At 38.4% G+C, this 21,383-nt stretch overlaps 1 protein-coding gene across 1 annotated transcript in view; it reads left to right on the forward strand.

Annotated features, from left to right (window-relative positions):
* The window catches only part of LOC135467987 (ligand of Numb protein X 2-like), a 55,672-nt gene that overhangs the window by 17,143 nt on the left and 17,146 nt on the right, over window positions 1–21,383 (forward strand). Inside the window, exon 2 of the mRNA XM_064745963.1 lies at window positions 14,758–15,239. Within this exon, the coding sequence (XP_064602033.1) occupies window positions 14,935–15,239 (305 nt within the window). The 5' untranslated portion in view covers window positions 14,758–14,934. The remainder of the gene's footprint in view (window positions 1–14,757; window positions 15,240–21,383) is intronic.

Raw genomic sequence — 21,383 nt, forward strand, 5'->3', positions numbered from 1 at the left:
CTGTGAAAAAGCTGAGGCACTCCTGCACATTCTTCCTGTCTGAACCTAGCCTTTGTATCAGTTGGTCTGTTGCTCTACACTTAAGTGCCTGGTGTTCAGGGACGATTGTTTTTATCTGTCGTACAGTATGCTTCAACTAATCTAATATGCTCATGTAGATGCTAGCACTTGATAACACAGTTCAGTTAATATTTATAAAGTTCCTGCAGATAAATTTGACACACTGTTTACAGAGTGCTCTGGCAATAAGTTGTCCCATGTTGAGTCTTTTCTTTATTCCTTTGTCTTTATGCATGTCTATGTTCACATAGAGTGAAGCTGAAGAAAATTACAACAGACTGAATTTTCTCTGACAAATTAAAATGGATTGCTATCAGTATATTAATAATGCATAGATGGTATCCATGTAAACATGTGTGAAAAAAAAAAACACAATCGTGGATCTTTATGTTGAGTTACTGGTAACTAAATACTTGAACTCTTCTGCCAGTCATTATGATTGTTTTTACATGTTTTAGGGCATAATAAGGGAGTTTATAAATTCTGTGTCTCTTGTGAAAAAAAAGAGAGAAAAAAAATAGGGCTAATTTTCATTTCATTTGACATTAAACTATAAATGTCATAAATTATAAAGGCCCAAGTGTCTTCTTCACATTGGTGTGGGAACTGGCAATAAAAATATCTCTGTTCATCAAGAATGTCTGTAATGTGTCATGTTACTCAATCTTCAACTTCCGCTCCATTTAACCTTTTCCAATGAACCCGGTGATTTAATAAACTGGATTGACGCAGTTACCATGTACAGATGTAACATGCACTGTACTGCTGGAGCAAACTTCAGTACACTGTTAGACTTCATTTCTAATGGTGTAAATGATCTAAAATTTTACCTAAAAATGCATATTTAAAGACAAATTAATGTTATAAACTATTACTTTTGGTGCTGGTATCATCCTACCTTTCAAAGAAACCTCGGATCACTTTTGTACATGTGCTAAGATCAATAAAGCTGTCACAGTTGGGCTATAAAATGAGTATGAAATTAGTCAAGAGTAAAATTTGGTCCTTTTGCCATATATGTACGTGACAAGACCAGGCCAAACCAGAAAATAAAATAAAGACAGAATTGGCCCTTATTGTCCACATACAAAATGATTCATGTTGTGCTTCTGGTCAGTCGAAGGACCACATCCTGGATGGTATGGTAATGTGCATGCTGGCCAGAGTTGGAGGGAGAATAAATTATGTCAGGATTTTGCCTTTCATCTCTCTTCATGAGTATTCATATATGCAGTGTTTCAGCTACTGTCCTGTTTAGCAAAGATTACAAACATGTACGTACAAGTGCCTTCTGAATGTGTTAGCATATATATTGTTTTCTTGCTTTTAGAACACTATATGAAATGGTGTACATGCAGAGTGTCCCTGTGTACTGATTGTTTTCTGTTTGTAGTACATGTATGCTTTTCTGCATTCCAACCACACTTTTAATAGTGTTTAGTGTACAAGTATATTTGCTTGACGTGCAGATTTGTGGTCATTTTCACATACAAGCCATTGGTAAAGTATGGACTTTTTATTTGCTCATCAGTGTGCATGCCAGTTATGAAACAAATTTGTCCTGTACCCCACTTGTATGTCAGTACATTGTGCCAGTGGTAATGTCAGATGTTACATATAGAGGAACATTGGAAATGCACATGTATTAGAAGTTATAGTGCTTCTTACATGTGTAAATATGCAGACCTAGTCATCTACACATGCATGTGTACACGTATTTCAAACTGCTCAATTTCTACCTACTAGATTTTGGCGTAATTTAATAAATCCTTTGTACTTATTCTTCTGGCCTTGAAAGTCAATCAACTGAGCTCCTATGTATATTGATAGAAACTCTTTTTTTGTATTTGAGGCTTCAGTGTGGAATAACACACCTTTACAGTTATAAAAAAGAACAGCACTTATTACTATAGGCTAAACTGACAGTATCAGTGTTGTGATTTAAATCATTAACCTCACTGAGTTCTGATATTAACCAGTGTCAGGGTAGAGGACACATGTGGTTGACAAATATATGTACATGCATTGCATATATCTGTTCAGTTTCATTGAGTGTGTTTCAGTGAAGGAGCTACTTCGTTAATTGGCATTTTCCATGTTTTGGCCTTCTGTCATTTGTACATGCCAACCAGGTAGTAGCCAGAAATGTGAATATATAGGTGCCCAAACAGCCCTTTTTTGAGACCATTTGGTTCAAGCAGGATGTCAAGATTTAAAATCATTTAAATTTTAATATAAATAAATGTGAAAAGTGATGAAGACAGGGAGCCTAGCACTGACTTTGTACTTCACCTGTCCATGTGGCTGACTGTCAGCTGACTAAACTGTATTAAGCTCAGCTGCATGTGTCAGTCAGATAGAGCCCTGTCATCATTCTGAGTCTGTGTCCTCTCAGTGCTAGTGTATGCATGTGACAACAATCTCTGTGGTTACTTCCCCTTGGATATGGATTTTCTTATTAGACTTTTGGCACTCCACCAAATCTGTTAGCAATCTCTTTCCTCCAGTGTACAGAAATCAAACAGATGGAAATTCGTGCCGCCAAGAATAATCAATGTTTGAATTAGGAGAATGTAACAGAAGCAGGCTTGGAGCTTTAACCCCAGCTTTCCACATCAAGAAGTTAAGACATTACCCTTGGTAAGTGACACAATAGTTTCATTCTCATCATCACACCAACGACAGACTTCTCGCGGTGTTCTGCTACATTCAGATTCATCTCCCTTTGTCTGTATTGTTGTTGATGTTGTTTCATGGATTAGCAGGATGGTTAGCCTCGTGGCAGACTCCTGTCCAAATCTCAGTGTCAGCCGAGTGTAAACTCTACCACCCTTAACGGTCAAACAATGGGCACAGACCTCAAAGGGTAAGGTCAGTGCTGTGGCCGTCACAACAGGGCCTCTGTCTGGTCCAGCCAGCCGTAGACATCCCACGACTTTTGCTCGTCATCTTTATCTGTAATAGCCAAGTATTGATCTGAAGACGCATCAGGCCAGGCATCAGCCAGCCATCCAGCTAGCAGCAGACGTAGACAGGGGATAATAATGGTCATCGTAAAGCCCACTCTTGTTCCCTATAATCAGCTTACCCAGCAGCCGGCTGTCAGATATAACCTAATACATATCTCACATTTAGAGCCGGTCTCACAACATTTAGATATTGCTTTTATGGTTTTTGTGTGATTTCTTCCTCCCATAGAAGCCTTGTATATGTTCTGGCACACTTGCCTAGGACAGCCATACGTTCATCATTTTGAGGTAATACAGTTTATTTATTTTCCCAACTCGCATTCTGTGATGACATTTAGCACCATATTTCTCATTAGATTTCCATTGACAGTGGGACTGTTTATGCATGAGCTCAGTTCAACATAGATCATTTTGGATAGGTCTGTATGCAGGATTATTGTACAGTAATTACTTACAGCACTCACCTATTTGTCCCACCTGTCATACTGCTCATATACATATATGTGAATTGCTCCCATTTCCTCATTTCCCATGCCATACATTTGAACATGATTTGATGTGTGTATTGTTGTGTACAAATTTAAGACATACATGTTCAAGCACAGTGACACATGTAGTTTCAGAAGAAAAACCAGAGAGCTGTAATCTTTGTTTTTTTGATTGGTGTTTTACACCATACTTAAGAATATTTCACTTATACGATGGCAGCCAGCATTATGGTGGGAGGAATCCGGGCAGAGCCCAGAGGAAACCCACAATCATCCACAGGTTGGTGCTAGACCTTCCCACTTACGGCCGGAGAGGAAGCCAGCATGAGCTGGACTTGAACTCACAGCGACTGCTTTGGTGAGAGACTCCTGGGGCATTATGCTGTGCTAGTGTGCTAACCAATCCTTTGTACATTTACATGTAGTACCTGTAGCTATCATCCGCCAACAAACATCCGCTGCTCCACATGTAAAACGCAACAGTTGTTATGGTGAACCTATATGTGTGCATGTAAATTTCATTGTTTCCAGACTCATAGGGAATGGAAATGTATTAAGGTGAAGTATTAAGGTGAAGTATTAAGGTAAATACATGTATTGAGCTTCAGGGTGCTATGGAGTCAGTCCATTTTTATACATGTACGCATTTAATGTATTACAAGATAAAACACTAGTGCAGTGTATGATGATGAAATGTCATGGGTGTTTGACAGTCACCTGTTCTAGGTGTGCACATACATGTAGGTAAAGATTATGGTCTATGGCTATGGTATATTTGCTGAGCGAATGGGGCCAGATTTAGCATACCTGTACTCACCTGACAGCCTGATTTATGTGCAGAGCTTGACTCCTTCATGTACCTGACCTAATGATATACAACTAAGTGACAGGTGATATCAGCTTGACAGGAAGTTACTGTAATATATACCTCTAGGACAGGGGGTAGGAAATCACTTGGTGAATTTCCCTATGGATGCCAGCTTCAGGTACATGGAAGTTTTTGGCTATCAGTTGTGTAACATTTATAGATTGTAGTTTAAATGTTGTGCCATCATATTTGTGGTTTTAAAGTTGTTAAATTTTCACTCAAGGTAAGGGAGTAAGGTCATCTGAAATGGCTGGATCTGCAAGGTACATCTAGTAATGGAAGTAGGTGTTCTGGTTTACTTAAGGCTGACATAATTCATCTGTGCAGCAAAGTAATGCTTGTGGGTAATTCATGTAGTATGGCATTGTATGTGTGAAAAGTTTGTATAAAACTTAGAACAGCAAATTCTTGAAACATTCTGATTTGTTTCATGATGACATAATTTCATCTGTAAAATGGAGTAGCTCTATAAATATACAAGGTGTTATGTAAAAAGTTCGTGTAAAATTTAGAGAAAAAAACGGTAGATTCCTTTAGCAATACTCACCACACCTCAGACTTAAACTGATAATGCACCAGATTGATCTTGGATTAATTACTTTATTTCTAATGCCTTAGGCTATTATTGTAGGACATTGTCTGTGTGTACTCATTTGTGTTGCATTCTAGCTAAGAATAGCGTGATGAAATCACTGGGAGTTTTCAGTTTTATGCATGTGTGTGGAAGTATTGCCCTCACCTTGCTGTTTTTAGAAAGATGTTAAATGAGTTCAGCATGAACACAGACTGTCTGTTAAGATGTCAGTATTTTATAGGTTTTTTTAATACAAAATGTAGTTCTCTTCACAGTTATATTTAATAATCTACACAAATGATTCTAGAATTTGAGGGTCCCATAGTCAGGGAAGATTTCTGTAACAGTGAGAAGCCAGCTAAATCGGTACTACCAAGCCATATAGGGCCTACATTGTACAGTGTTGCTGGCCCGTAGGATAGCTGGGTATATAGCAGTAATGTGGTCAGTATTATACTCTTCCTAAAAAAACAGATTGTGTCAATATTTGTCAAAAACATGTATAAAGGTACATGTAAATGATTAAGAAAATTCATGGGATGTCCTGATAAAACACACCTATACCTTAGTTACAGGTGTTTTGTATGACTCTGGTTGAGGTGCGGTGAAATTCTGCATATAAACTTGTCAGTCAGTTTTCATTGTCATTTGATATATTAAATCACAACTAGAACTGATTCAGATTTTGTTTCTGTCATCTGATATCTCGGTGTTGATACCCTGTTAAAAGTAATCACTAATGAATAATTTCTTCTTATTCTTTGTCTTCAAAACAATGTATTTGCTTTAAATGACCCAGAATTTCGTCCACAATTAACTATAAAATTTACTGTATTCTAATTCTTGAAAAGTGCTTTAAAGCTGATTTGGAAGATATTATGGTATCCTGCTGGAAAACTGTGTTTCAGCACCAAAAGTGGTATTGTATGCCATTAATTTGCCTCTAGAAAACCCCTTTTGTTGGCAAAAATTGGGGTCATTTTGAGTATCTAGATTGCAGCACATACATGATAGATCCACACTGCTGCAGACTTGTTTTTTGTATGCTACTGTCATTAACCTATTCCACTGTGATGGAAATAAACAGGTAAACAATCTCAACTGCCCTTCCAGCCTTGTTGCAATATTTATGTCTGCTAGACGAATCACTGTATTTATTTCAAAATTTATAAGGATAAATCAGATATTAATGGAAGTGTCTTCAGGAGATAAGCAAGCAGGAAGTTCCCTGTCTGATCAACTTCCTTCACAGTTCATTGGTCAACAACCTGTGATTTCAGGGACAGCATTTCACCAATCAGAACGGTGGTATAGGTAGCTTGTGGCATGGGTTTGCTGAACTTTGTTCTATATGCAAGCAGGTTGTTCTATTCGCGGTTTTAATACAGTTGAAGAAATCAGAAGGTACATCAGACAGTAGTTAAACATTAATAGATGTGATTGTTAGAAATTTCTAACTTGGGTGGAAAAGCACATGTTTTTGTGTTGGAAAACTACATGTTGTTTCCTATATGCCTATTTGTAAGCATTCACACAGTGTATTATATTTATTGCATTAAAGATGGCAAATTTTTGTATTGGATTAGCCTGGCTATCGTATAAATAATATGTATTAATATGTTATTCACTATATGTACGTATATCTGTCAAATGGTTGTGTATAAACTACATTCTGTGTACATGTAATTGGACCATCACATGTATATGTGCTAACACATTATACAGTATTCCCCTGTTCTGTTTCTTTTGGCCACAGCTTTGTGTTGTTAGCGGCCAATTGAGTCCTGCATGTGCAGATTTTCTCGTTTGTATTTTAAGCCAAGAGGCTCAGGTGTGTCACTAATAATTTATATAGACAGATATTGAAATACCTAATTATTGTTCCAGTCTAAATGTTGCCATAACTCACATGCCCTTCCATAGACAATTCAATATAACCAATTGGTAATTCGAAACACAGAATTTCTCCATCCATGTAGGCATAATTAGTTTACACAAATATTTAATCAATTTCTTGTAACAGATATTTTTACTGGTGTTGTTATGTATATACAATAGACATACAAAGTGTATGTTTATAAACATGTGTACATATGTTTGTTTCCCTGTACATATGTTTATTTATCAAAACAGGGCACTCTTTATATTTAGGCTGTTGTTGAAAGGCTAGGGTAATTTCCCTTTAGACAAGCAGCTTGACCTGCAGCACGAAGTGGACAATGGCAGGGCTGTCGTGGGAAAGTCTGTATTGATTGGTACAGTAGAAGGCTGCCCAAACAAAGGTTTCACATTCATATGAAAGACAGCATAGAATTTTGACTGTAATGTTCACTGTATTTGTGTGCTAACAGTCGCACTATGTATGCACATCAGCTGATATTTGTAATCAAGCGTTGTGCGTAAAGTCATGTGTCTTGTGAAATGCTGGCAGGATTATTGAATACTAATCCTACTCAAAGCCCTCACAGTATATGATCAGTGGCCATAGTGTCTAGATTGTATTTCACGATCAATGACAGCTGAGAAATCACATGGAAGTTACAGCCATTTGTATGAGCTAAGACAATATATTCCATGGCATGGTTTGGCAGATACTTTGAGATCTACTTTATATTCTTGTCTTTGTTAATATAAAGCACGTGTAGTTCTATCCAGTCCAAATGTGAATGCGATTTTTTTTCCCCTTTATTCTTTTTTTCTTTTTTTTCTTCTGCACTTCACTATGAATTGCTAAGCTCTGAGCCTTGAAGAATGTGTGATGTCAGTCAGCTGATTGGTCAGCTTGTAATATTCTAGAACATGCAACTAGGCCAATAGTCTGAGGACACCCCATATGTTCTGCGAGAAGACCCTTTCCACCCCTTCTTTTGTGCGATATGATTCCAAGAGCCTAATTACCGCCTTGCCCATTTCCTTGTACATCATGTATCCAGACCAGCCCATGCTGTAAGTAGGGGAGGTGGGAATGAAGCGGAAATGCTGAGAGGCCATTGTCTGGAGATGGGGTCGGGGGACTGCTTTAGTGTATTAGGCTGATGTATGGTTGTAAGCGGGACAGATTGGGCCAGATATATGTAAGCTGGTGTACCCTCGTCTGGCCCCTGTCTATGACCTCTAACTGATTAAGCACTATTGATTGGTTTGGAGAAAAGAGGCTGGTATAGACGCCTGGCTGGCCCACTCGGTTACCGTGCCCACAACTTGACCTCGGGCGGCGGACAGTTACCTTGTGTGGAAAGGTGTGGGCGGGTGGTGATCGAGGCTCTGGCTCAGCTGCAGTCATGTGCAGTCTACCATTCGGCTTGCTCTGGCTTCAGGCTGCTATTAGCCTTACAAATTTATGGACACAACATATTCCTGTAATTATGTGATCAATGTTCATGTAGTGCCTCTGCTCGTGATGCGTGTCCACGCCAGCTGTGTGCTCGTCTCTGGCCTTGGCAGGGTGTGAAGTCTGTCTGTAGGTTGTACAAATCCATGTGTGGGTGAGTAGAATGCATATCCAGTATTGGTCTGTACAGTTAAGCCTTGCAATAGCATGTATCACATGTGGCATAGCAAACAATCTATATTTATAGTACAGGACCCCATGATGTCATTTCTTTTTCAACCTCAGAGATTTCTCGATACCAATTCAGCTTTCCTCGTAGAGGTTATAGATTAATGGAAATCTGTTGGTTTCCTGTAGAAAAGGTGTTTGTTGCATAAGGTTTCGAGATAGAATGGGAACATTTAGTTTGTCGATCCCATTGGGTTATGTGCGGTAACATATTGTGAAAATTTACCCATTAACATTTAGTCTGCCAAGATGATCTGGGCCAACACGAAATCGGTTACATATGATTTGCTGATGGCATAAAACTGTGATCATTCACTGTCTCTTACCCACGGACAAGTTGCATAGATTGTGATAGACATAACTCCATAAATTGTTTCGTAAATGTACATTGGTCAAGGAATGGTAAGTCTAAATATCGAAGAACTTCCCATAGCTTCATGTTGCATGTATTCTAAAATTATCACCCAACATGTCTAGAAAATCTCTTTAGAACAGTGACGTCTTTAAGGCGACATTTTGCTGTTTATGAATTCAATACATTTGCCTGTTTGTCCCGATCGTAATGAAACTTGTTTTTTTTTTTTCATGAGTTTTTATTTAGACTGTATTAACTGTAACATATCATACAGAATCAGTGTTGTGACATTGCAGTTGGCTAAAAATCATTGATTAAAATAATGGAACGATTTTTCTGTTTTTCACTGCTATGAAAGATTATGGATAATTACATTTTTTGCATTTACAGCCTGTTTGCTTGAGAACAGGAGTATGTGTTTTAATGAGATTTGACAGCTTAAAGCCTGAAAAGCATTTGTTAAACAGACAGTTACTATAATTAGAGTTACCTAACAGCTTTTTTGTCACGGGAGAGGTTTACTCTTTAAAAACCAAGATGAAAGTGATAAGCATTGTTTTGACAGAACTTGAGCGTAAATCTTTATGTTAAAATGATGTGATCTTGTTTAACAGTGTACAGTTATCCAAGTTTGACTTCTTTAAAATAGTGGAAATAATTACATGTTCATTTATTCTTGTCACTTTTTTTTTTCCATATCTCTTTTTATAATTTTTCTCTAACAATGTCCAAATTTATTTTCCAAATATACCTTATCTGATCAAACCGCCCTTACCTAGATAACATATGCATGTTCATTGTAGAAATATATATGTGTATATGCACCTAGTTGTCCATGCATACATAGTTTACAATAATAGTTGTACTGAAGGTCAATTTAATACAAAACAACTTCACCCCTAGCATGTCTAATGAAGCTCTCCGCTGGGATATTGCAGAATACAAGGTTCACCGGAAAGATTTGAACGCATACATGTATGTTAAATCCAGTGTAAGTTTTTCTGTGATATGCTGTTGAGAGGAATCCTTTGATTATTAAACATAAAGTGTCAAACTATAATTTACCATTTAGGCATTTAGGAATTGAAAACAATTGATATAACTGACAACCACTGTATCAGTGAGTTACAAACACTGTAATCAATGAGTTACAACCACTGTATCAGTGAGTTACAAACACTGTATCAGTAAGTCACAACCACTGTATCAGTGAGTTATAATGAGAATAATTATTGACTCATACTGGTGCATATATTTTACATTTGATTGTCCATCTTGTCACAAACACAACATATATGACACTTGTATCGCCTTTATTTTGTCACCTCAGATTCCTTTCATTTTACTCACACTTAAAGATACCACTGTGTCTGTAACATGTTTTTGCATTAGATAGTTTATCGCTCATTAATCCTAAGATGTCCGTCTAGTGGATATGTATAAACCACTACAAGTAACATAACTTGTAACAGATGACCCCATTGCTGTTCACTACAAGTAACATAACTTGTAACAGATGACCCCATTGCTGTTCACTACAAGTAACATAACTTGTAACAGATGACCCCATTGCTGTTCACTACAAGTAACATAACTTGTAAACAGATGACCTCATTGCTGTTCACTACAAGTAACATAACTTGTAACAGATGACCCCATTGCTGTTCACTACAAGTAACATAACTTGTAACAGATGACCCCATTACTGACGTCCAAATTATGTATCTTGACAAGACTTGGGATTATTGACCTCCCAAACCTTATCAAATGACTGATGGACCCTCGATGTATGTGTATCCAATCTATTTCAAGGATTTTGTGTGCCCTAGTGTAAACTGTTTTCTGAACAGAGAGATTTTCTTGCTATATTTATTTATTTATTTGATTGGTGCTTAAGCTGTACTCAAGAATATTTCACTTATGTGATGGTGACCAGCATTATTGTGGGAGTTTCTTTCTCTAGAACCTTGTTCTATTATATTTTGGAGATACATATAGATGTATATGCTGTATGTGTTATCACAATTTTTGGGCTTGAAAGAGGTGCAAGTTGTGCAACTAACACAGAGCCCAAATTATATACGATCAGACAGCTCTGCTTGTTCAATCTGCTATATGTTTATTGTTTCCAAGCTGGAACTGGTGGAGGGACTTGATATCTCAAGACCTCTTTAATTGATTGTTTTCGAACTTGAACAGTTGTATAATATATCTGAGTAGATGGCTAGGATTGGTGTTCATGAAGCTGCACAAAACAATATGACAGCCACTGTCATCTTTGTGTGCAGGCCATTGCACTTTGTAAGGATGATAACTCGAATCTGTTTGGACCAATTGCCCTCAGACTTAAGACAGTGACATGAGATGATTGGGAGACCCTCAGAGATTGGCTTAACTTTGATGATATGGCAGCCATATTTCCTGGTTGATACATTTTGTGGGGATGACAACGTTTTGAACGTTTGTGCTTTCCACCAATCACATGCATTTTGATATCCATGGTGGGCTGTTGTAGGATAATGGCACACACTGACTGCTGTATGTGACTGTTGAAGAGGCGAATATGTGTACAGATAAAAGATTAACTTCACTAAGGCCAATATTAGGCAAGGCACATGGACTATGAGTCTAATTTTAAACCGAAAATAGATTTATTGCCAGAATACACTGAAATCCCAAGTGGGTGTATATCATTTTCATCGCCCATCATTTTTGTACACATTCAGAGTGAATGCAAAGAGAGGTGACCATACAAAACAAAATCCGCTGTTGTTCTCAAACAGTGGAACATTAGCACAAGATCATCTGATTCACAGTAGCAGTGTGGCCATTGGCAGCTATTCCTTAAAGGGACATACCGCCTAAAGAAATTCAGAATTTTTGTGTTGTTTCAGCTAAATACAAAAATAAAGTCCATTTGACTCCTATAAAACTAAACCTCCTTGGCCTTTATTTTCCGAAAAATGTCATTTAAAAGAGTTATAACGGGAAATCTGTCATTGCTGTAAACTGTCCGCCCGATAAGATTACTCATAAATGAGACAGCGCAAAGATTCCCACGGTGAAATGGTGGCTTGTGGATCGCACATCGGTCTAGTAAACCAAATACAATCATACTTAATTGAAGTTAAGTTACATGGTAGGGGCTGCATCACAACACAATACCATTTCAAAGTCTGACGAACATCAACTGTCGACTAGACAAGGGGAAGTAACCCAGTCAAAAAATGTCAGTCATCGGCCATGTTTCTATTAACTATAGTGACTTGCGTGAGTTGATGATTGAAGGGAAACCCTGGATAAAACTGAACATTCAATTGTTTACTCAGCCAGATACATGTCATTAGACATCTGGAAGTCTCAACTTTATGCAGATGATGTCTAACATAACAGCACAATTTTTTTCTGCGGATGTAATTTGTATCATGAAACATTTGCATTGCAGCAGCATTTCAACTTAGATGCTTTACCATCATGATTTGCAGATTCAGCATTCTGTAATGATCATAAACTTGTATTAGAATAAATTATATCATCGTAAGGCACAATGATAATATTGGATACCCGAAGTGCTTGGTTTTTATTTCTTAATACAGAGCATATGATGTGGGGTAACATATAAAAGTACCAAAAAGCTTCTTAGCTGTCTTCTTCGGGCGTAAAAATGGCTTTAAACTACAGTTTCTTAAGGCCGCAGCTGTCAGTCTGAAAATTAAGTAGCCCACAGTGATGACGTCTACAGGGGTAGCTCTCAAAACAACTTTGTTGGGGGGAGAGTCAAACTTTGGGGCACTGAGCTGATTGCTTGCTCCCATTGTGTTCATCGATGACATCATTTTTAAATATACCTGATCAATGATGGAAAATATGCATAAAATACAGGGGTTATTAAAAAAATTTTTTAGTCATATCTTTATTTTTCCTTTTTAAAGCCATAATTGTCGTTTTTTTATAGTACCTTTCATGTTTCCTTTTACAGATAATTAGGGCCATTATCGTAGCTATAAGAAAAGGTTACAAAAGAGATATACTGTCCATGAAGCTGACATTAGGATCATGTGTTTTCATTTTTACATACCACTAGTCTCGCTCCACGATTCGCATGTGGTACACAAAGGATAATTTTATTAGCAGTGAAACTGACATTCATGACAAAATAATGTAGTCACATGTCTGAGGCCACTCTCCAGTTTTTCTTAGGTGAAGTATGTGGAAGAGCGATCTCTCCTTTTTTTAGAGGGGGGAGGTGGGACAGGAAGGTCTGACATTGATGAATACCCTGTAATTACCCGCACAAGATCCATTGTTGTCTAAGATAGGTGCTGTCTGAGTTCTAGCCATGGGAGACCTGGCAAGCCAGACACACTAATTGATACATCAGAAGGAATGTTAATAGATCAGAATTCCTGATGAAGGAATTAACACAGCGAAAACGCTTTTGTGCTAATGCCTTGTGCATTTCTTATTCGTGTCATTTTTCCCCTACATGTCTAGTAAATCCTCTCAGATAGATAGATAGATAGGAAGTGAAGGTATTGTTGTAACCATTTACTTAGCTGTGTATTGCACATGTATACACTGGTATACAATCCCACTACAAACAAAGCTACCCTATTTCTTCTAAAATTTAGGACACTTGGTCTGCTCGTTTTAGCCAAAATATTCGTAAAATCTAACAGGAATATTCAGTTTCTTTTCCCTAACATGGTTGGACCATTTAATGAACAACATACTTGTATCTTTACTTTTCCAAAAGGCTGGTAAAGAAATGTAATATTCTATATATGTTATAATTTCATATTTTGTACTTAAGCTATGCATGTACTAGTATCATCATGTCTGACAATGTGTAAAAGATGTTATCTTAATACTCAACCTGGTAGCTGATACTCTGGTTGACTGATTCTTATTCACAAGCTGAACGTTGATCGAGACTGATAGCGTACACAGCACACAACGTGGTGAGAGCACGATATCGTACCCAGAAGACGCTTCAGTCCCGGAGGGTAATTCTTTTTCTGTGTGTCATACTGTGCAAAGTATCACACCTATAGACATGTTGTTGTTAAGTTCTTATTTATGTACATGTTGATTAGGCAAAGTGATAAAATATTCATTTTTTTGCATACTTGAATTCATGTTTCATCTATTGTGTATAGTGTAAGTGTTAGCACTTGAAGGCCTATCAGATAGATGTATTATATTGTACATCCAAATCCACAACTTGATGCTGTTATTTATACGTGTATGTAGTGGTGAAAACATGTTTGGGAACTGAATTCACAATATTGGGCTTATGTATAGGGCCTATTTATGCATTCATTAATGACCAGCTTTAGAATTTAAAGGGAAATGACTCCGTCTTGGAGACTTCGTGTATGGTGTGCAGCCATTTAAAATTCGCAGTAGAGAATCGAAATTGCTGTTGGTGATGTTTATTTACTGTGGGTTAAATTATCAGATTTGGGAAATGGCATAGCAGGCTGATTGGCTTTGGTACATCCCATGTTTTCCTGTGAGTGGAATTCAGGATGTTAAGTGCGATGTGTTCTCTGTTTTTTGTCTCTAAATTGTTCCCTCTTCTGTTACATGATGGGCCAAGTTGTCTGTACTGTATTTCGCCTAAAGTTTGGTCTGTAAAAAGGCTCTTTCGGAAGGACATGGCGGCTTTAACGTTATGCTTTGATGGCAATGCCTTCTTGTACCTAATTTTTCTATTAAGGAATTTAATCAAACTTAAGTTTACCTCTAAGAAGAAATCACTCAGAATCAAGCAGAATGTGTCATGTGAAAAATGATCATTTTCAGGTGAAATGTACACATGTAGTACCTGTAACACTATTCTGCCTGTGCTCTTACAATTTGTGACTTTGTGTGTTTTCAGATACCCCTGATGTAGCTGAGGACTTGACGGTAATAGTAACGATGGGCTAGACGATGACCATGCTCTTCTACTCTACTAACAGAGGTGTACATATTGCTTCTTTGAGCTTGACTGGTCTGAATGGCTGTGGTGTGAGTTGCTCCCCCTAGCTATCTTTACCTCCCCTCCTGCCACCACATGATGGCACTACAAGCAAGAATGTCCATGAGGCGGCGGATCCGGCGGGAAGCGATCTGCGCAGCCTGTGGACAGTTCCACGAGCCGGGTGGCACCCACCTGTATGATTACCACACGGCCGTGGACGAGGACCTGATGTGTCAGATCTGTCTACAACCCCTGGTCAACCCCATAGACACCAAGTGTGGGCACACCTTCTGCTCCCGCTGCCTGCGCAACTACCTCAAGGTGCAGCCAATGTGTACCATCGATAAGTCTGTGATCAACCTGAAGGACTGCCAACAGTCTAGTATACTCGTCAGAAGGTGAGTGGTCATGTTTTTTTATCAGCTAAAAATAATTTCTGATCGCAGAAGTTGTGATTAGGAAAAGCACCACACATTTGAACACAGTTGAATGCTTAAGTCTAATGATATGATCTGAATTTAAGAAACTAAAGAAAAATTCTTCCTGTTTCCAGGTTGGTGTTGAGGCACAAGGCATGCAACAATTAATGAGGTGTCACTTCTATTTGGGGCGAATCTTCTCAGACTGTTTCATAACTTTTTACATGCTCATCCATAATCAAGAAATAGCTTCGCAGTGAAGCCTACATGAACATTGCGATGCTGTTTAGAGTTGTAATTCTGAACAAGTGCAAATTTACAATAGCGTCAACATTCCAAAAAAAAGCCCCACAAAAATTGTTAAATGTCAAAAATTTTACCGACCAAGAGACAGACACACTGATTGACAGAGGGGGATGTATAGAACTGCTTGTTGCAGAGAATAAGACTATTGCATGAATACTCTACACATGTGTTACACTTTGAGATCTCATTAAATACCACATCTATATGGCTGTTACACCCTATTGCATGAATACTCTACACATGTGTTACACTTTGAGATCTCATTAAATACCACATCTATATGGCTGTTACACCCTATTGCATGAATACTCTACACATGTGTTACACTTTGAGATCTCATTAAATACCACATCTATATGGCTGTTACACCCTATTGCATGAATACTCTACACATGTGTTACACTTTGAGATCTCATTAAATACCACATCTATATGGCTGTTACACCCTATTGCATGAATACTCTACACATGTGTTACACTTTGAGATCTCATTAAATACCACATCTATATGACTGTTACACCATTGGCCCAAAAGCAGAGGATCTGTGTCTTACATTTGTCTAGCTGAAACCCCATTCATGATTATACATTCATAACCATGATTATTCTGAAAGGCATCTTACCTGAATGGCATAAGAGAAAGTGAAAACATCCTCAGTTATATGTCTATGTTTACAGTGAAATCTTTAAAGGCAAATAAAGGCTGTAATGTATTACTTTTGATAGTGAAACTTACATTTTTTCATGGAATCATCCTACCTTCCAAACAAACTTGAAGATTAACAGATCTCTTGGAATGCGGCACATTGAATAACTTAGTCATGGACGTAATTTTATGTTGAATAGAGTAGGTGTACATTAACAGAATGTAGTGTTGATATACATGGGCCTGTTTCTTGATGGAAGACAACATTGTACAGGCTATTAATATGATTGATGGAGTGCAAAGGGTATGTTTTATTTCCTAGTTTGAGACAATCTTTGGTGTAAAGCAGGTTCCAAATATTTGAATTAAGCGGGAAAAGAAAAGTATTTCATATTTTTCTTATTGTTTCATATTCCTTCATTTGTAAGAAGTTAATCCAGTATCAGGTAACATGTACATTGGGTAGTATAAAATCTGATATGTTTTTGTGATTTTCTTGGTGTGATGATGTGATCCACATAGATGGATGTATCACATGTATGCATTGCATTCACTTTTTCTACATGTTCCTCATGTAAAGAATGAACAGCACTTGCCATGGATCAGCCAACAAATCGAGGGGAGACAACTCTTACTGTACAAGTTGAATTACCTGTGGATCTCAGACATGCCATGTTGTAATGTATGAACATAAATGTCCAGGGCTAAAAAAAAAACAAACCTGTGGATCTATGTTCAGCATGGTTTATAGTTAGCCTTTTGTGAAAAAAAAATGAGGCATGAGAATTCAGATTTAAAGTACACTTTTTCTTACTAGTGGAAGATGACCAACACATGGTATTGACATTCAGATCAATGGAGTGGAATTGATATTGAAGTTTATGTAGTAGGTAACATCTGTGATGAAAAATGAGCATTCCATCTGCAGCTGACTCGTATTTTGATTGGATTTGTTCTGTCAAGACTCTTTTTATTTCAGTTCACATCTACTACATGTACATGTATATTTATGCCATTAGACATTTCACACACACTGAATAAATAAGACAATATGCAGATCCATTAATTTGTTTTCATGAGCAAGTTGATTATTTGCGAGTAATGAAATTTAGTTTTGAAACGGTATATTTATTTATTTGATTGGTGTTTTACGACATACTCACTTGAGTATGCCAGCAATGAAGTGGGAGGATACCATGCAGTGCCCGTGCTGAAACTGACGACCATCCACAAATTCCTTTAAGACCTTTCCACTTACCACTGGCAACTTGAGCTCACAGCGGCTTTATTGGTGAGAGACTCCTGGCTCATTGCGCTGTGTTAGCATACTGGTTACAGAGGCTCCCAGGTTTTGAAATGAAGTTTTGCTCAGAACACTCAACAAACTTGGCACACCATGAATGGAAGAACTTTAATAAACACATGCACATGCTTTAGATTAAAGTTATCCTGCTGACATTTTGTTCACTAGCTTAAAAGCTGTATGCTGAGTGACATTAAAACAATCAATGAGTGAATCAATCTCAGTCAAGCTCTTGCTCTGTCACAGTAAACAGGTGTTAACCGCTTTGCCCCCAAATTGCCAGGATGGATGTTTGAATAAATCTGGTATATTGATTACTGCAGTGTCTGCAGCTCATTTTTCCAATCAGGCTAGTATTTATAATGTGTAAAATCTCCTGGGAGTGCTGAGTACATTTTGTGTAATTACTGGAGAGTGGGTTTGGTGCTGTTAGCATAAGGGCACAGGCCTCCTTGGGGTGATGGTGTATGGACCCTGGAGGGTGACGGTCTGTGGTACCTAGTCTCATCAGTGCACTAGCAAGTCGTGTTGCTGGATATTGCTCTGACACTCACATTCTAGGTCGGGTGCGGGTAGGCCATTATATTTGCTGCTCATCAGAAGTTTTTAGGCTGATACGAGGATGCAAAGTAATTAGGATATGTTGTGGAACATAATTACAGTGTTGTAGGTGTGTAGGGTTGCATGTCTATAAAATATGATGTGGACAGGGTTTAGTTTTGACATGTGGTCAGCGCAGTGCCTGAAGGAGTTATACACCCCCTGTGATTTGCATGCTTCTATCTACATCGAAGCAGTAGGTCCACTTTTATGTTGGACACTGGCATGTACATGCATTTTAGTTTCCTTTAATTAATGGGTACTTTTTAGTTAGTGGACAAGTGCGGACCAGCTAACTTTATAGTACATACTTTTTACCATAAGCTGGAAGTTGGACTCAAACTGCACTAAAACATCTCAAGTCATGCTTTATAGGGCTTCAAATGTTTGGTATTAAGTGAAGGGAGGGGGTGGGGTGGGGGGGGGGGCGGCACTGGTACTTTTTGATTCCTATTTGGACTCCTTGGAATATGCGATGAAAAAGAAAACATGATATTTTCCAGGACCCAAAGTTAGGAGCATTTGGCCCCTAAATTGCCTTATTTTTTGAAGCCTTCTTTTAGTGTTTGACACGTATGGTTTATACGTACCTAAAATTGAACCAAACCTTCTAAAATGATTGTGTTGAAACATTTCACATAAAACATATCAAGTTTCTAGTAAAACGTTCAAAGCAGTTTCTGAAGAAAGATATTTTTATATCATAAATAACTATTTGTAACTAAATATTTTGCAAACATGTATTGCAAAAGATGGTGGAAAAAGTTATATAATGTTATATCACTTGCATGTGGCCTCTAAAACAGCAACTGATGTAGATCTGTTAGGTTTGTTGGGATGTATTTTTGCTTTGAGCAAAAATTTACTTCAAAAGCTTAACATAGATGTCTTTGGGACTACTTAAGTGGAGATAACTTTTTTGATTATGTCTGTTCAGTGTGACAGGTGCTGGTGTCGATCTGATACGGGCCTGTACAGTAAAATGCCTGACTGCCTCCATGGACAGCCAATAGGCTCTCTGTCGATAAGAGTACAAAAGCGTAGTAGGATATGGTGGTGTGTTTTGGCCAGTGTGGAGTGTAGAGCAGAGTTCATGTTACAAATGTGAGGCGAGCACGTCAACCCCTGCCGCTCTGCTGATTTAGTACACTACATTTGAGGACTGTGATTAAGTCCAACTTGGGTTTCCTGTATGCTGAGTCTGCAAGTAGCCCATACCTGTTAGTGTAAGGTTATTGATTAGAGGTGGGCGTGAGGCGAGCATTGAGGACAGACACTGGCTTTACCTGGCAGTGACAAGCTCAGGTGAGACCGTTGTGATTGGAACTGCCAAACTCTTAATTGTGTATTGACTCCCAGTAGTCTTGTTACGAGCCAGCAGAAAAACACACCTGGACTGCAGAGCCACACACAGTATAAATACTGTTAGCCACTATCCCCCAGCAACTGTGAAGGGAGAGGTTAATCACTGATGCTGAGGAACAAAAACTCTCTGTCTGATTACAGGTGTGACAGATTACGGATGCTGTGTATTGACTTGCAGTGTAATGCATCTGACAGATTATAAATGGTGGTAAAATAATTATGAGCATGCACAAGGCAAGCATCATTATTGTCATAGAATAAGAAGACTGCTGCTGCAGTCTGTCGTAAACTCGGAGGTGGTTTGGCTGTTGTGTAATTGGCACACGGGAATCATCATAGGAATATGGACGAGATGGAATTACTTTAATTATCCAGCAGAGCCTGGCTACGGGATTACCAGAGAGTTTAACTGACGGCTGAGAAACAACTTCAGGTACAATGGATGGCTGTATGTGTATTGTGTTCCTTGATGAGTGGGATTGACTCTGGGGAAAGACTGGCAAGATTATAGAATGAAATGATGGGCCATAGGCTTTATACATTTTGTGTAGGGGAGAACTTACTAGATGTATGTGATAAACATATTTGTTAGTCTTGATCATGAAAAAGATTTTGTGTGGCACCCAGAAATACATATATGCATGATAAAATATGTGAACAGTGTGAAGTCTGGCCAAGCCTACAAGACGAGCATGTGGAGAAAGCATTGTGTCTGTTTGGGAGAGAAACGAATGACTTTCTGTTAGACTAATTAAGGACTGATGTGAAGAGAGGTCCTAGTTAGTGGCTATCCCAGCCAGCAGTTATTTACCTCTGCTGGAGTTAGGCACTAGACCCTCTCCCCCCAATGGTACCTGTTATGATATTGACAATCTGAATCAGCTGATGTGTAATCCAATCTCTCTCTGCACGTGAACATGAATCGACATGATGGTGAAATAATGGCCACTTAAATATGTCAATACTAACATGACTCTATTGATTGATCGAGGTCTGCTCTGGGCCATGCCGCCAGTCAGAAGTGGGGGTATGGGAACTCCGGTGCGGCAACTAGAGGAACCGCTGTGTTTGTTTGACTGACAAAGCCCATTGCATGATTGTGCCTTTGAAATGTTTTGTGGTGGAGTTGAATCAGCTAGCTACCCATGAGAATGAAGCTGTGTGGTGTACAGTTCAACAAACTATTCACCTAGGTGGAGTGCTGTGTTATTGGTAATCAAGCCAGTAGGTCTTGTTAGTTCAGCTGGCTGACTGGTCAAACTTTGTTATTACCTGTATCAGACACTGGTATGAGTTCACGCATCACTTGCGATAAGATAGCTGTCTGGTTTATCTACATGTAATTGTCCTGGCTGGCTGCTGAGGAATAAGCCATTGTACCTGATGTTCACAAAAACTGACTGCCATCACTCATGGAGTGTTGCGAACTGTATATGCACTTTATTGAAAGTTGGCTTACCTTCATAACCTGGATGTTTAGGTTTTGCCTGGAGCGATGAGATTGCAGAAATCAGATTTCCGATGGAATTTGAATGTATGTTGATATATGGTTCCTTTGTCCCAAGAGACATTCAAAAGGGCTGAAAGCCACAAACTTGCTTGCATTGGAGAGTCCGGCAGTTTGTTCTGACATTTTCCTCACATGACATGCTGCACAGACAAACAGGCTAACTGATAGCCCTGTGCACTATAAAGGCAGCGGTGAATAAACTCTTTGGATATAAGGGGGATATAAAACTAGTAATGGTAGATGGCTTTGTTGTTTCCTGATTACAAAACTCAGCAAACAGAACAGAAACCAGTTAAGAAAACATGTTTAAAACATTGAAAATGAAAGGTAAGCATGTGATCAGTGGCACAGTTGACAATTTGACATCTCACCAGTAAACAGTAGACTGTGTGA

Source organism: Liolophura sinensis, chromosome 6 (genome assembly GCF_032854445.1).
Source record: "Liolophura sinensis isolate JHLJ2023 chromosome 6, CUHK_Ljap_v2, whole genome shotgun sequence".
Lineage (NCBI taxonomy): Eukaryota > Metazoa > Mollusca > Polyplacophora > Chitonida > Chitonidae > Liolophura > Liolophura sinensis.